General features: G+C 45.5%; 1 protein-coding gene across 1 annotated transcript in view; it reads right to left on the bottom strand.

Moving 5' to 3' along the window:
• The window catches only part of HPS5 (HPS5 biogenesis of lysosomal organelles complex 2 subunit 2), a 422,510-nt gene that overhangs the window by 184,656 nt on the left and 220,181 nt on the right, over positions 1-17,673 (bottom strand). The window contains exons 13-14 of the mRNA XM_069223753.1: positions 11,639-11,762; positions 5,085-5,234 (exon numbers count right to left, since the gene is read on the bottom strand). Of these exons, the coding sequence (XP_069079854.1) occupies positions 5,085-5,234; positions 11,639-11,762 (274 nt within the window). The remainder of the gene's footprint in view (positions 1-5,084; positions 5,235-11,638; positions 11,763-17,673) is intronic.

The raw sequence follows: 17,673 nt of genomic DNA, 5'->3' as shown, positions 1-17,673 counted from the left end.
TGGGGCAGAGTGACAGCTGGGCTTTGTGCATAATTTTCAGACAGCATGCACACAGGGAGTTGTCACAAGAGTGCATCTGCAAATTGAATGGTCTTCCTGGGCTGGGAGAGGTAGAGGCTGGGCACACCTGCCTCTGTAAATGCTGTGTCCTGCCCTCACACAAAGGGCTTCTTTACCCCTGCTGATTTCTGGAGCTAGTGCTGGAGGAGAAAGGGGACATTCCTGGAACCGGTTAGTGCTGTTTGGAACCAATTCTCCTCTTTTTGTGGAAGCTGTGCAAAATGGTTATAAGTATAGGGGGCTGTCCCCCACATTGTCAGAGAACTTTTGGAACTGGGACTGAACCTTTGGCAGAAGTACTACTGGACTGCTCTTATGTTTGTTACCCTGCTGTCTGGTGTCAGCTGGGTGGCACAAAGGACTCACCAGGATTGCTTTTCTGCTTGTTGCCCTGCTGCCATCTGCTCTCCCTCCTGTGGGGCCCCTAGGTCTTGAGGAACTGCCAGGAGAAACCGCCAAACTAATCTACGTGTTCTAGCCTGCCTGCTGTGCCCCACCTGCAAGTGTTCTCCTGGGATCAGTTTGCTGAGCTCACCCAAGCCGCCTTGCTTTCACTCTTTCATTAGCACTTGATGAGTGATGGACATGATGGTTCCTGGAGCAAAAGGTGAGCCTTTTACTGACCTCTGCCTCCACAGAGTGATCCATGAGCTTCTAATTCACAGAGGGGGTCATGATGAGTAGCCACAGAGAGGCAGAGAGAATCCTACTGCCCTCCAGCAGCCTTGGGCAAGCGCAAGACGGAGTGTGCTCTCTAGTGCCCCTGGGGCATTGGCAGGTATTCCCCTTGTGGAAGTCATAGCCGCAACCCTGGTGGGTCCAGAGGGGCTGCTGCGCAGCCTGGAGCAATAGAGGAGAAGGACGCATGCTGGTTGGACAGGAGTGAGGAGATCCCTGCCAACCGAGCTGGGAGGCCGTCCTGTGAGGAGACGTGTGGTCCCTGAACACGGGGAAGAGAGAAGCCGCCTCTCTCTCTCTCCGCACCACAACAGCGGGCTGCCCAAGACTAGCCCGGCCCCGAGAACTTGGGGTCGACAATCAGGGGTGGCCATGCCGGGGATTCGCAGGCTGACATCTACTGGCTGCCTGGAGGTGTAATTCCATGTGGGGAGGACCCAACAAGGCCTCTCTATCACTGAATGGTTGTTTGTGTGCCCCCCCTCGCCACATGTGGTGGCTTAGCTCTGCTTGGGGGCACTAGGGGCAATTATATGTGGGACGGGATGGACACTTCGACAGAGGCCCCATTCCAGCTGGAAGGCAATTGCTGCATGGTCTATAAGAGGAGCGCTGGAGCTCCTATGTATCAGGAGTGTGCTCCGCCTCATTGACTGTCTTCTAAGACAAGCGCAGACGCACTACGACCTTCGTGTAGAAGGTGTTGTTGGGGATTCGTACAGAAGCTACATTTCACCACTATATTTCTGCCCTCCTGGGTATGCTGCATATCTTTTTGTGACCTAATCTCTATTGTATGTTGTACTTGCCATGTTAGGGTGACGCACAGGTTGTTTTTTTAGGGTCAACCCTCTATACAGGGGGGTGGAGGGGCTATGAGGACATATGCCTTATGGAGATGTAGCTTTGTATCTTTGCATTCATGATGATGTCTTGGAATCTCTGATATATTCATTCTGACATGTGCCTTTTTGGTGATAATGACAAACTGACTACTGCTTGTGTTGCAGAATACCAGTAACCTATATGTTTACCTCACTACTCTCTATTTTCACAGAGTACTAGTAACCTGTGTAATGTTCTGACAACTGCTTGTGTAACACTTTACTCATACATGTCGCGTTTGGTTTAATGATGTTTTATGCAATACAGTTTATTTTTATATAACTGGTGGTTGTGTTTCCTGTATGGTGTATTTACTGTGTCACATGTGTTGTGTGTGTTGTACAAACGCTTTACACATTGCCTCTGGGATAAGCCGGACTGCTTGTGCCAAGTTACCAAGGGAGTGAGCAGGGGTTATCTTGGGTGTGTAACTCCCTCGCCCTGAGTAGAGTGGGGGGTTCTGCCTGGCTTAGGATATCCCAGCCCACCAGAAACCCCATTTCTAACATACTTCATCTTAAATAAGGCTATGTGCCCCATTGGTTTTAGAGGCAGGGGGGCCTCCCTATTTAGGGCCATCATAAGGGGTTGAAAATTAAGGGTACATGCCAGGTCCGGGAGGCGTGAGATATAGATCCCAAGGTAATTGAAGGAGAGACATACTTTCGGCCCCTCATTGCACCAGGCCTGGCCATCTGCATCGCCTTCAATCAGCACCAGTAGTGATTTGTTCATGTTAATCTGCAGGCCGGAGGCTTCCCCATACAGAAGGAGGATTTCAAGGCATCTGGGGCCCAAAAACTGTGGATCTCCCAGGAATAACAGAATGTTGTCTGCAAAGAAAGCTAAGTACTCTGCAGCATACCCATCCCACTGCCAACTCCCAAAAGTGTTGCATCTGATCAGGTGCGCCAGGGGCTCTATCACTAGCGCCAACAAAAACAGAGACAGAAGGCAACCCTAACAAGTGCCCCTGAGGATTGGGAAAGGCTGGGATAGGTCTTGTTTCACTCGGACTTGGGCTGTAGGGCAGTTATACAGCAGCCCCATGAGTCGATGAAAGTAAAGTCCAAAGCCGGCCTGCTGTAACACGGCCTCCAGAAAGGTCCCCAAGACTGTATCAAAGGCCTTATGTCAGTCAATAAGGAGGAGGGCCAGGGAACCTTTTAGGTGGCATGACAGAGAGGACTAGCTGCACCCACCTTATGAAGTGACAGGGGCTTCTGCCAGGCATGAATCCACATTGGTCCGGGTGGATCAGGTAACTCAGTGCCTGACACAATCTGGTCGCTAGGACCTTCGCAAAACACCTTAATGTCCACTTTAATGAGGGAATTTGGCCTGTATGAGGAGCAGCGGTCTGTAGGCTGGTCCGCCTTAGGTATCACCACGATGGTGGCAGTGTCTAGGTCTGGGGAAAGGACTCAAGCTCTGTTGCTTCAATATAGAGGGCCAATAGGTGGTGTATCAAATGAGTGGGATAACATTTAAAGAATTCAATGAGTAATTCGTCTGGGCAAGGTGTCTTACCCAACGACATCAGAGAGAGCCACGCACACCTCCTCCGCTGTGAGTGATTGGTTGAGATATTGGGCTAAGAAACGAGGATTCAAAGACAGAGGGATAATTTGTATTAGTGGGGACGCAACTTCCTGTGCGGGTGAAGGGATCGTCACATACAAGTTTCAATAGTAAGCCACAAAGACTTACCCAATCTCAGGCAGACCCTCGTAGAGGGCTCTGGAGGAGTCACGGATGGCCAGCGCTATCCTGTTGGAGGCATTGTGTGTCGCCAGCCAATAGAGTAGGTTACTAGGCTTATCCACATACTCAAACTCGTTGGGTCGATGCTCTCCAGCACTGCTTTGCCTCTTCTAGGAAACCTGTTGAAGTTTAGTTCTCATCAGCTGTAAACCTCCAACTCTGTTACTTGAACCTCATAGTGTGTCTCCTTCATCCGCTCGTACCCTTCAATTAGAGTCCTCAAGGGTGGTTTGCTCACTGCCCACAGGGTCCCAGCAGAAAACACCGAGTTACAGTTGAGTATAAAGAAAGCCTGGAGTTCCTCTACTGACTTGGGGCATTCTTGATCCATCAAATGCCATGTATTAAGGTGCAATGTTGGCCAAAGGGAGGCCTGGTGGGGTCCCAGTTCTAAAGCACGTGATCAGAAATGCCAGGTAGGGGGCATTGGTTTTAAGTACAGGGGTGTACGGTGCACTGATCTAGAGTGCAGTGATGAAGAGTAGAGTGCAGTGGAGCAGATAGGAGTGATGCAGAGTAGAGTAGATTGGTACTGATTGGAGTGGAGCCAAGGGAGAAGCGCAGAATAGATTGTTTCATAGTAAAGTGGAGTGGTGCAGGTAGAGTACAGTGGTGTAATGTAGAGTGGTGTAGAATGCGGAGTAGATTAGCGGCGTTGTGGATTGGCAATGAGTGCACTGGCAAACTGTGGAGTGATACACAGTAGAGCGCATTGGCACAGAGTGCAGCGTTGTAGAGTACAGAGTGGAGTGACAGAGTAGAATGATGTACAGTGCAGTGGCGAAGAGTCCAGTGGTGCATAGTAGAGTAGTGTGGGGTAGAGTGCACTGGCATAGGGTAGAATGATGTAGAAGAGAGTGGGGTTGGATCAAGTGGAGTATGCATGGTGTGATGGCGCACTGCCAGTAGACAGCACATCTTTCAATTGAAATGACCATTACATCTGCATAGATGTACAGTTTTACTGCTAAAAGTATACAGCGCATAAACAAGAACGTGTGGAAATGTCATCACTTAGTGAACTAATTTATTTTGACTATATAAAAATATCTGTTTCCACCACACTAGAGAATTACCAAAGATGTACTTCAATTGTGCTTTTCTAAATCTGCTATATTCTGAAACATCTTCACGGTTCATTTACTGACATTTAATTTTCACCCAGCCTTCCTAAAGCACAACCCAGTAGCCAGTATGATTGTCACATAAACCCTCTCACTTCGAGGTCAGAGAAAGAAAAGTAAACACTAAGCTCCCTGGAAGACAGAGCCTGACATCTGACCTCTGTCTTTCAATTCACAGCAAATATGACAAGATAAGAACATGATTTAAAGGCCTGTTTACAGAAATCCAGTACTGGTGGAAGAATACAGTATATGGGGTTTGGGGAAGGGAAGGGACAAGCTCAAGCTGGACAGCTTAAAACAAGTAGAGCCAGCAAACAGAAAGCAAGCAAATGTGAGTAACAAAACACAAACCTAATGCTCAGCAAAGGGCAGGAAGCATTCCCAGGGAAGTTTTCTAAACGTCCCCAAGATGTCCCAAATGTCCCCAAGATTTCTTTAGCAAACAAGACAGCTGCGCTCTTTGGTAGGCTTTGACCTACAAAATTACAGCTGACTATTAGACCAGAAGTCACTTGTTTAAATACATTTTATAACTGAATTAAACCATTTCCAAAAAATAACTGCACTCACTCATATTCTGTCTCTTCTGGGTCTTCTACAACAGTGACTGCTACTTCAATTTTCTGGTCTTCATCTTTCACATCTGACCTGGAGTGGATTTCAGGGCTCGCATGAAATGTCCCAATCTTTTCTGTAGTCTTACGTACAAAACTTGAAACACTGAAAGGCAGATGTTCAAACATTCACATAATATGTCAGAAAAAGACTGCTAGTGCAAGGCACATGAGTTATGAAAACATCCAGAAGACACAAATTCAGTATTGAATGTTTGGCCACAATAAAATCAGCTATATATAGTTTTTTGCGGTCTAGTTGTCTAGTGACACAGAAAGCTGTCTGATGGTGTGAGACATGCAATTACACATATGGGGGCTGGACCAGAACGATTGCAGCATTGCCTATGCACCCACATACTTATCTGGAATGTTCAAAACTCAAAACTGACCTAGGAGTATTTTCACTATAGAGATCCAGCACATACATTTGCCAAGGCAACTCAATTCTTTCCTGTATCGTCTCTGTTCTTCCGTATGGGACTCCACGCTCACCTTTTCTTTGCACCTAAATGCTGACCTGCAGTTCTCCCTATATGTGACTCACAGAGTTACCAAAAAAGCTTAATGCAGATTTGTAGCACCCATTTCTAATGCACTAACAGAAGAAACACAGCTCTACTAATGCACTATAATCAAATCATTGCTACTCCAGTTCTAGTAGCCCTGCACACAGCACTCTCAGAAACCCTCAAATTTAATCTGCTACACTCCTTTCTATCTAGGATTGATTTGCACTGAAATCACAACACGCAACAAAGACCTCTACCCTTTTTGAACACTACGTTATAACTGGGGTAACACCCAGGTCCGATAAACAAGGCCAGGGCTCCCTCCATGGCTCCTCTCTGCATGCTTCCACGGATCCGTAGGGCCCGAAGGTGCACCAGAAGAAGTTGTTAGGGTGCCAAAGATGTAAACATGGCCTCCTAAACACCTCAGACAGTTGTGGTATCACGACACCCCAGGAAATTCATGTGCATCAGCATCAGCTGCAGAACTGGCTCCTCAGAAGGGGACCGCGAGCAAGACCAAGGGGCACATTGGTATCCTCACAACTTCCCAGGCTCTGGGACGAGGCCTGCATGTACTTTTTGTGCTTCTTTTTGGATTTGGACTTATGTGAGAAATTGGACTGCAACGATGACCTGTTGTCAAAATGACCCCAGGAGCAGGAACGGGTCTGTGCTTCGACTTCGAGCAGAAGCCGGCCTTATGCCACTTCCTGAAGTGTTTGGCGATGTACAGCTTGGCTTTGCATTTCCGGACTGATTTCGGGTACATCAGGGCACAGTCCTCGCATGCCTTGGAGTCGTTAACCATGAACAAACACCAGACACACACTTTGGTAGATATGCCACAGACATGTGTTTGAAACTCCCTACAAGGCTTAAACCCTGTAAGCCTGTAGTTTTTGCAGGGGATATGTTTCCCTGCACACTGGAAACTAATTTCAAGAAAAAACACTTTTTGATTGGCAGAAATAAATGAGCAGCTAGCACCAGATTCATGTACGAAGGCACAAAAAGGAAGGATCTGACACCGGAGAAGTTGGTAATATCCTGCTCCAACTATTACTTCCAAGGCAGAACGCAGTTGACGTAGAACAGCACAATGCCACCTTCTGGCACGCAGGGGCTATGCTGAAATATCTCTCGGATCCAGTCTGGTAGCAGGGGATAATGCAAAGGAAAGGAATCTGCAGTTAGAAGCATCCATTAGAAAACATTCAGCAGGTAAAAACTTAAGTCCTAGATGATCCATCACCCTCTTTTTCAATTAAACCCTAAGGTACTTCATTTTGGGGTGCCTCAGGCGTTTCTGCGTCTGATCATTTTTAGTCTTTATCTCACCTTCCCGGATTCTCTAACTTGATTTTTCAGGTTCACTCTAAAGCCTTAAGTGTAGATATTCTGATTGTGGTGTCATGATTCTGGGATTCTACCACTGGATGGAGCTGTGAGGACCTTCTGCAAGCCTGCTGCCATCCTGAATACGAGTTTGGAACCTGTGCTGAACTTCAGTATTAAAACCCTCTTGGAAATCTGGTTCGCTCCAGATTCCATTACAGGGTTTACTTATCATTCAACAATGCATTATGGTACTTGTATGCCTTACCTTACCATTAGCTATAGAGGAGAAGACTTTCAGTGAATCATATTATACTTGGAACTCTGTCTTACTGCTTCCATCATGCCCATGTGCTCCTTTGCATGAATTCTGGTCATATTACGAAACTAGATCCAATCCATGCTCCACTCCGGATATTTGTTCTGCCTACTGGTTGCTTCTTGGAACCTCTGAGAACTTCTTTAGGCAGAGAGCTGGAGGAGGGACTTTGACTGCTGTCACCCGCACTGTGATGCAGCCTGCAACACCTGTTCTAAATTCCCAGCACCCTGTGCAGCTTTGAGCTCAGAGGAGAGATTTAAGCCTGGCTTCTGCATTAAAAACTTGTGCTTCAACTGCTGCTGCTGAGAGCTTCTGCTTTCGTCTCCAGTTGCAAGCACTGCTGAATTCTTGAAACTTTAAAAGGAGTTCTGGATTCATCCTACTGCTTGTTGCGGTGCCCTGCTGCTTCTGTGGATGCCCTGGGCAGCACTGTGTTTCCCTTATTCCTCTGTTTCACCTTTCTTTCCAGCCTAATATCCTGGGTTCTGTTTTTTCCCTAATGGGCTTCTGACCAAATATTCACTGCGTTGGCAGCAATTCCCTTTATTTCCTTGTTTGAATTTCTGTTCTGTCCTTGTTCTAAATTCCTGTGGTAAGACAATGTTACATCATGGCATTGTGTGTTCCAGTGCCTGCTGGGTACATCCTCGAGTTCCATGCTCTGAATCCTAGTTCTACTTTCCCTGTACCTACGGGGCCTTACTTTTCTAGAGCCTGTTGGACACAGCCTTGAGTTTCTTGCTCTGAATCCTAGTTCCAGTATTCCCATACCAATGGGGCATTTCTTGTTCCAGTGCCTGTTGGGTAAAGCCTGCCCTTCATTTCTGAAGCCCTGTTCATAATTCCTTGTCCGGTTTTACTCCTGGTCTGTCTGTTGTCTTGTCTGTCCTGCATTCTGGTTATTCTTTCTACTCTGGTTTTCTGTTCCACTCCAAGTTATGTCCACTGTCTGTTGCAGTCCATATCCACTTACAGTAGGATCTCTGCGTTAGTGCCTTTATCAAGGTGGCAGTATTATGTGGTATACTGGGGGGGGTCTTACCATGTAATACTGGCATGTTACCCAGAGGTGGACCTCGGGATCACACTAGTAAACCTTAGCTCAGCTCTGGTAGTGTGGCAAAGACCAGTCAGGCTACTTACAGGAACATGTGTAAAGCATTTCACAACAACCACATGGACAATAAGCAAATGACACCACTCGAAATAAATTCAACACCAATTTAGAAAAATAAAGCAGATTTTATCTTAATTTAGACACCAAAACAAACTTTTTATTCTACACACAACCGGAGTTGGCAATTTATAAAGCACTGAAAAATAGAGTAACTTCAATGGGCAAAAGACTCCCATTGAAGTCAATGGTGAAAATCTTAGATCCCTAGACCAAGCCTCAACAGTCAGTTCCTAGTTACCTTGCCCAGAGAGTCCGGGTGCAGAGGTGCTCTGGCTGTCCTTAATGCTCACAGGAGCTGCTGGTGCTGTCAAAATGCAGCACTTGACAAAAGCACACTTCGGGGTGGATACTACAAAATTTGGGCACAGATAGAAATTGCTCTGTGCAAGCCACCCTACTTAACTGGTGCCCACCCAGTTGATATATAAAAAAAATCACCCCTAATTTCGGAGAGAGCACAACCATCTGAATATTACATCTACTCAATAATTACAAAAGCTCAAAAATACATTCTTTATACAATGGCAGCGGCAAATGTAGTCCACGGTTACTTTGTCGGCTGGAGGTCGTCCGGAAGGGGGCAGTGGCTCAAAACTTGGTGAGAGCTTCACTACAACTCCCAGGGAGCAGGACACGACTTTCTTGAGGGGTCCGACTGGCTGCACTTCTGGGGATGCAGCACAACGTTTTTTCTGCAGGCTGCAGGTCACTGGTGCCAACAGTCAGGCAAGTCTGCTTTAGCTTCTGGCATCCACTGGAATCCCTCTTGTGGGGAGTAATGAGTGTTTGCCACGGGCACACGTCAATCACACAGTTCCAGTACATGGTCTCCTCAGGGCACTTAAGTGTACTCTCTTTGCCCTGGGGTGGAGTCTGAAGTCCTGCTGTGGGTGATGGCACCTTCTTTTTGCCTCTTCTTAATTTCAGAAGTTTGAGGTTCTGGTGACAGGGGAGCCCCTTAAATCCTGGCTTACGGGGCATTAATAGTGTGGAGCACAGTGGCCAGTGGGCTGCTGGTCCCTGCGGCTAGCCCTCCCCTGAAGTGACAACCTCCAGTAGGAGTATGTCACTTTCCTACCCAGAACAAACTATTCCTAAGGCTTGCCAACATAGCAGAACCCTTCTTCGGCTGTACAGACCTCCTGGCCCACCCTAAAGGTGTGGCTAGCTTTTAGGGGGTGTATGCCTTCTGAATAGATTTTCCCACCTGCCAGCATGGTCAGGGCGGGAAAGGCTTTGTCCCCGGTGGGGGACAAAAGATTACATATCAAGGGCGGTGAAGCCTTCGCGGCTCACTGCCTTGATTACTGTAAACACTAGCCTTCCTGGCAGGGAGGAGGTGTGACCGCCGTCCTGCCTAGGTCCTTTGTCTCCATTATGAGGGAAGTGTTAGCACATCCAGCAAGACAGTAGAGTCTTGTCGGCAAATGGCTCAGGAGAGCGCACTGAGGCAGGGGAAAGCTGGTATCATGGTGGACATCCTCTAAAGACGCCACCAGGATACATGATAGCTAATCCTGGGTACGAGAATCGTACTCAAGGTTAAAAAGCAGTGTTTGATATCAAACACAGGGGAAATCAGCTGGGCCATCATGGAGCTGGACATTTGGAGACTGCCCGGGTGCCAGCTCATGTTATCCTACAGGCCGCTGGTCAGTTGCAGTAGCATTATGTTTTAAATGCTGCCACAGGGCCATATATGCTTATGCATATATGTCCACACTCTTAACACAGTGCACCCTGCCTCCTGGGCTATAGAAGGCCTGTCTTGAGGTGACTGACCTGTGCTATGGCTCTACTGGCACCTGGTGTGGGCAGAGTCGAACTATAGCAGGCAAGCTACTCGTGCAGGATGACATGAAAGCTATGCAGGTTTACTTTTACTCGGGTCAGGCAGGGGGGCACAACGAGTGCTGTAGCCCTGGTTACCCCTTTACCATCTCTTCATTGAGTACCACTGGTACCATTTACCAGGGCCTTACGGGGTGGCAAAGCCCTTGCCAATTGGATCTGCAATTGTCTCAGTAAAACTTAATGGAAAGAGCACTGGTATTTAGGTCTGGTTAGCAGGCCTCAGTAAACTTACAGGTCAAAAGAAACAGCATCAAGAAGCAAAAAGTCGGGGTGTTCATCCAAAATGGGAACTTTACAACAGTCTACATTCAGATAAAGTAAGGGAAAGACTTCTATTTTTGCACCCAGTTCCTTTGGAGTCTTACTTGTCTCAGTGTTTGTTGTCAGTCTGGGTTCATCTTGCACTGTTTGCAGCAGTCTCTATACAGCAGGCCCTACTATGACTTCGCTGTATGACTGTTTTTAAGAGCAATCTGCTGGTGCAGGACTTTCCCTAAACTACTAAGAGAAATCTTGTTCATATAGCAGTACACCCCTTTCTGTTTAGTGGCCTCATTTATACTTTCTGTAGCCTGGTATTACCTTGCCTTGTATCCTTGCTAAGTGTTACCTCTGGAATTTTTTGGCCCTGCCTTCGCTCCGTGACATGTGGTTTCTTTAATCAAGGTCTTGGATTCCCACCTGGAAATCTTCAGGTATTGCTTGATAGTAGTTGCCGCTTGCACAAAAATCATTTGGTGCTATACTTCACAGCAACAACTTTAAGGCCCTCACTTCAGTTAACTAGTCCTGAAATTCAACCAAAGGTGATGTGTTTGTTCAATATGTGTCCCTCATTGCATTAGAAGAGTCATATAAGGTATAAGAGAAGCTTGCCTAGATGTGTTTGGTAATCTGAATCATTCAAACAGTCAAAATAATTATTTATATTTCTGTAGGGAAGTATGACCTTAACTCATTGAAAAAGGTTTAGTGAATAGCTATTACCCAATATTCACGCTCAGGAAGGACTATAGTTGTTATTCCAGGTTTATTTATCTATTTTTCTAAAATGTATCACATTTGCTACCTAGGTCTTTGACTGGAAGCAAAACCCACCCCCCCCTCTCCCCCACCAACCTCCCCACACTCCTCTTTCAACATTCCCTTTCATCCTCATCCAGTTTTTGCATTTGTCTGGTACACAAATGTAGTTCTTTTGCAGTGATTAGAAACAGAACTTTGTGTCATTGGCATTATATGCCTAAACAAATCACCACCTTGGTATTAAAAAAAGTGGGTGATGAGAATGGAGGGTCATGAATTACCTGTCTTTTACGGCCTGGAGAGAGACACGAGGAGATGGAGAGCGAAATGACAATGGAATACTGAATGGAAGCAAAGTCTCACTCCGATCTGAGTCCACCATCACAGAAGCCTGGGAGATATTGTCTGACAAACAGGATTCAAATGAAATGAAAATCATGAAAACAACAGTTTTGCTGTAACAAGCACAGGGTCTGATGAATGGTGCCAAAATATTAACTATGACAGAATGAGCAGGAAACAATTGCACGTAAAGACAAAACTGAGATGAATAGTTTATAAAAAAAAATAAGCTGTTCAAAACGTGGTTCAAGGAGCAGTTCAAAGAAAAATATGTACTTCGTAGTTTCTCATGTTTCCATCCCTCATCTTACCCAGACTAGTAATTTGAACACTCAGTCTACTGAATTCTATCATCTGTTAACTGCATTCCATAAAAAAATTAAACACTGTAAGACACCGTCAGGCGTTGCATATTTAGAAGTAACTTCATGTGTGCTGTAATAACCAAAACTGTATGGATAATAATAAATGAATAGATGCTGTTTTGAACAAGATTTCCTGAAAACACCACATTACCTTCTGAGAACCAGTTACAGTTTTCTCCTTGGATAGTAAAGTTCCATGTGGGAACCTTTTTTTAGGTGTCCCAGGGCAGGCGGGGGTATTGTGCTCTGGTCAATCGGAGCAGTTAACCACAGATGACCTGCGAGTGACATTACTGTTGGATGCAAAACTGAGCACCAAGTGCAAACCTTTAGCACTAGATTCTCAAGGTGGTGCAAGCCTGCAGCCCAAGGCTTACGGTGAGAGGTGGATGGAGGGGGCTCACAGGGGTACATCACAACAAAGCACTATATGATTTAATAATGTTATGGTATGGAGAGCTTAGAGACCTATGTCACTACAGACTACAAACCTCTAATGTGGATTTAATAATGTAATTTCCAACCAGTGCTTGGTCTTTTGGAAATGAGAAGTACTTTACTGTAAAGCACAAACCTTAAACCTAGAGATAAACTGTTTAGTAGTAACTAATTACAATTAAATCCTTCAAACAGTTGACTCAGAATAGCCTACGCCATTCCCGTGGGGCACCCTTGCAAGATGCTGTTGTACCACAGTCTAAAGGAGTGCCCTAGTTATGCATTTAGGGGGTTTGAAAGGTCATTTTGGGAGTGTGGCACGGTAGGAGCGCTTTCCAGCTTCGTTTCTCAAGAAGAGTTTGGTCTTGGCTTGCCTTTGAATGCATGCTTCGCTGTGGGACACAGTACCCTTTTGTGGTGTGTGAGTGAATCAGGCACAGGCTGCACATCTCAGAGTGTCCTTTGTGGACGTGCTTTGCTATATGAGTGGGCACTGAACTGCACTCAGCTCTCCGGGAGCGGTGAGCTTGGCCTAGCCCAACTAGTCTGTGGATGGGATTGGTGATGCTACAAAATGATCAGGTAACTACAGGTAGAGCCAGCACCAATTGCAGAGGCGATGGGGAGAGCACGGTGTTCATGCTTCAGTCGGTCGAGTAGCTGGAGTGTCTTTCTCGGGCCACGACACAAACCCAGCACCTAAACAGCGAGGTGCCAACTCCATGTGAGAAAGTGACTCCTGATGTTGGTCTCAGTCACAGTGGCTTGTATTCGGTGTAGACAGCAGATGGTGGACCAGTCTCTTGCAGTGCATCATGTCTTTGTGGCAATTTCTTACAGCGCGGGGTGTCTTCATGATGCCTGAGTGATGTTAGGGAAATTGCAGAACTTACCCACTTATCCTCTGTCCATAGCGCTTAGCAGTTATGTCACACAATTATGGCACCTCATGAACTCCTGGATTTCACCCTCGTAGACTAGTGCAAATCTTTCTCTGGCATACAGTGGAATTTGTTCACTTGTTCTGCCTCAGCTCCTTCCAGCCTCAGAGTAGAATCTCTCTAATGCAAGGACACCTCCGCTGTCTCAAATGAACAGATGGTCCACTCTGTCCATCAAAATAGAGTTCAGGCACTTCATTCAAAAACCTTAAAGCAATGTTCCCCTGATTATTAATCTGGACCCTGGCAAAGGGATTTGGCTGTGGATGCCCCAACCCTGCAGCTCCGAGATTCTGGATAACCTTAGTGTGGCGATCCTGACTTCAGAAACAAAATATCAGCAAACTAGTGGGAAGTTCTTTCTCTCATCTTTATATGAAAGCTGCAGATGGCACTTATGCATTCCAATCGTCACTTCTTAATCCAGTTCTGGACAGTTCTTCCTTTTTTGCTCATTCAACTCAGTGTGACTGACTCAAACTCTGTCACAAAGTGTAAACAAGAAGGTGTTTTGGAACTCAGAGTCTCTTGTAAGGAGCACCAAAAACTAGAGCACAAACATGAGGTGGGCTGCCCCAGTTAACTTCATGTTAAACTGTGGAAAGTAGGCCTTGTAGTGAATAATGGACCAGGTAAGGGTAGAGGCAAACTGCCTAGGTTCAATGGGGTCATCCGTTTCCTCTCCTTAATACTCCTCAGCCTGACCAACTACAGAGGATCACTAGAATTTTCTAGGAGGAAGTCCTACAGTCTACATTTGCTGCCTGGGCGCTCCTTCTAACCTACTATCTTATGTACCACCAAGTATATCAAATAAAATATTATAACTCAGTATGGCCACAGTCAAAAGTGTGTAAAACCCTACATAGGTTTCCTCTACACAGAAGCAATGCACATACCATGCCCCACGTGGGTGGGGAAATGACACTGTTGCACTGAACTGCAAGACTAAATTCCAGAAATAGGGAGAGGCTGACACGTCACTCTCCCTCACAGGCGACAGGCAGATAAGTCCTAAAATGCTTCTAGAATCATGTCACTGCCACTACAGTCAGTTCTCTACAGCCTGAAGAGATTTACACTCCTGAAATCCATTGGATGGTGATCCATTGGATCAAAAAAAGTCCAGCTCTTCTCGATCCATGTCACAAGACCGCCTCCAACATACACATACAATTGTTGTGTGTGCTGGATAACAGCCAAAAAGATACAATTTACTATAGTGATTGCGAGGCAGAGATGTACTCTCCTAGTCCAATGTGAGCACCTTCCTCAGTCAGAACAGCTACCTAGAAGGAAAATCCTGACATACTACGTAGCAAGCTATGACAAATTTTGATGTGTTCATGCATGCTGACCCACCCTTTTGACAATGGTACCCACAGACAACTGCTCAGTTTATTATCCAGACTCTATTCCCAAGAGGGTAGACCAGGAAAGGCCCTAACTCTTACAACATAAGCAGGTGGTAGCAGGTCCTCCATATTAACTCCAAAGGTAAGGACCATGCTTTTCTAGAAATGTGGTAATCTTTTATTATTATTATTGACTGAACATTTGGTAAGGTAAAACTAACTTTGAGGAGAGTCTCCTGGAGATAGCAACAGTATTCAAATGTCAGGGTCCAAACCTACAGCAAGGCTATTGCAAAATATTGCAACTAGGCATTTTAAAAAGTAGTTGTGAACACGATGGGAATGGATATTTGGGGGTTTTAATTAAAACACTTCTTGGACTGTGGATCAAGTATATTTTCACAGAGAAGTATATGGGTAATACAGGTAAATTCCTCTTGTGAAACGGGTCCCAATATGAGCAACTTAATAAAACTCAGCCAAGTGAAATAGCACCCTAACATCCACATTTTAAAAGTGTATACATTGTTGGATAGTCATTTTAGGGAGTCCCAAATATACTGAATTTCCAATATGTGGTATAAAATTAACAGCTATGATGCAGTGAAATGGAAACATCAAATGGAGATTACATAGATGCATGAGCTGGTAACATCTGCCTTTTGCTGAGTTAGCAAAAACTTAGAACGAAGCAGGGTTCCCAAGTTCCTAACAACCAGAGTTGGTTCAGGAGAGGGCCAATACATTTGGGCCACAGTGCCTGACCACACTTACTGAACTAGTTAGAAGTGAACAGAAGTGCCCCACTCACTGAAGAGAAGTTTCTAAAAGTTGCTGAAAAGGGCAAAGCAGCAGACTTTTCCTGAAGATTTGAAGGATGTTTAAAAGGGTCAGTGTATCATCAGCATACATAAGAAGAATGATATTATAGGGCTAAAGCAAATTTGCGCAAAGGGCAAAAACAAATTAAAAAGAAGTAAAAATAAAATTGGAGTATCCTTAACAAAATCCCATAATAAAGATTTACGTTCAGAAGCAAAAGCCTCTAGCTGCAAGCTGGTCAATTTGGTGAACACATAGTACCAAAACACTGAAATTGAGCTGCAATAGACTTCCACGTATGTTTGGAAACATAAGGGACCAAAGAGATGGCTCTGAAATTTGGAGGGCCATTTTCCTCTACAGATTTTATCTTTCAGTAGACGTCTTATGATTACTTGTTCAAGAGCATCTGGAATATGCCGAATATACAGTGATGTGCTAATTATCTGTGTTACAGTGGTCAAGTGTATTCAAATGTAAAATTAAGTAACTTGCCTGGGCTGACATCAAGGGGAGATAACAATAATTGAAAATCAGTGAAACTGCCTAGTGTATGTAGTTAAGTATGTAATAAAGAGTCGGACTGAGTTAAAGGAAGATTAAAAAAGGAAAGTGTTGGAGGTGATGTTCTGTCAGTCTGGGAGAAACCCTAGTAATTGTCAGTCGACAGATGTTGTTTTATCAGGGGAATGGTGGACAAGTCAATGTGTTGTTGTAGTAGCAGAGGGCTTTGTGAAGCTTGTCTTTCCTGCAGTTTATGCAGAAAACGGTTTGTAGGATGTGGCCATTTCTATGGAAGTGGGTTTAAGTTCCCCATAAAAAAGAGGGGGGTTGGCGTCAGGCGAAAGGAGCCCCTTTGGGATGAAGTTTGCAACACTTCTATGGCTGTGGCTGTTTCATTGTCCTTTTTTATTTTTTCAAGCACAGTATCCACTTGAGGGCCAAACAAGTGTTCTCCATCAAAGGGAAGTGCCAGTATGTTCAATTACACTTCTAGTTGAAAGCCTGATACCCTGACCCAGACATGATGTCTGAGTAGCAGCTGGAGTTAATGCTCCTTGCTGCTGTGTCGGCTGCATCTAGTGTGCAACTAATGGAGGTGTTGGCAATTAATTTCCCCTTGGAGGCAATCTTGTATGCCCTATTTTTGTACTCATCTGGAGATGTTGGAGGAGCTCCTCCATCTCATCCCAGTGAGCTCTACTGTAGCGCAAGATTTGCCAATTTTCCAGTGATTGGCAGACTGGGCAGCCACCCTCTTCCCTGCTGGATCTATCTTCTAATTCTCCTTGTCTGATGGTGGCACCTCACCAGATGTTTCTGAGTTCTCCCTTTTTCTTTCTGCATCGACCATCAGTAAATCAGGAGGCAGTGGACCTTTAATATACGTGGGCTCGGTTGGAGATGCCTTATACTTTTTATCATCGAGCCTTGGAGTTATGACAAGGGCCTTGACTAGTTCTCTGAAGATGGCTGCTGTGTGCCTAAGTATACCCTTGAGCATCGACAGATACTGTGCTGATCATTGGCAAGAGGAGTGGGTTTCAAATAAAAATTATCCTCTATGAGGTCATTGTGGAGCTCAACCATATAGTTTGCACCTGCTCTACCTAGGACATCATGGTATGTAGTGGTGTTGTCTGGGGGAGAGAGCTCGGATGGGCATAAATTGGGGTCTGTATCTGTGGGTGGTTCAATGCAGTATGTGTACCATAGATCGTCAGGAGGTGGGATGGAGTACAGGACTCCCTCATCTCCACAACAATGTATGGACCCCTTAAGGGAATATTGTGCTAGTGCAGGTGGTGTGACAGTTGGTGGTTGTGGAGTCGGGTGAACATGGCTAGTAGCCTGGTCAGTTTTTTTTTCTATGCTTTGTCAGTATAGGAAAGTCAAAAGCCTCTTAAAAAGTTAACTGTCCCTTGGTTGGCTGTGCAGCAGGGAATAGAGGTCTTGTTAAAATGCAGCCAGTGTCTGGATGGATGACAAGGTGCAGTTGTCTAGAGCCTATCTTCTGTTTGAACCGTTGAAGGACAGGTTCGGATCCGGCTGT

Source organism: Pleurodeles waltl, chromosome 3_1 (genome assembly GCF_031143425.1).
Source record: "Pleurodeles waltl isolate 20211129_DDA chromosome 3_1, aPleWal1.hap1.20221129, whole genome shotgun sequence".
Taxonomy (NCBI): Eukaryota; Metazoa; Chordata; class Amphibia; order Caudata; family Salamandridae; genus Pleurodeles; species Pleurodeles waltl.
The sequence above is the reverse complement of the archived record's forward strand: the minus strand, read 5'-3'. Positions and strand labels throughout refer to the sequence as shown.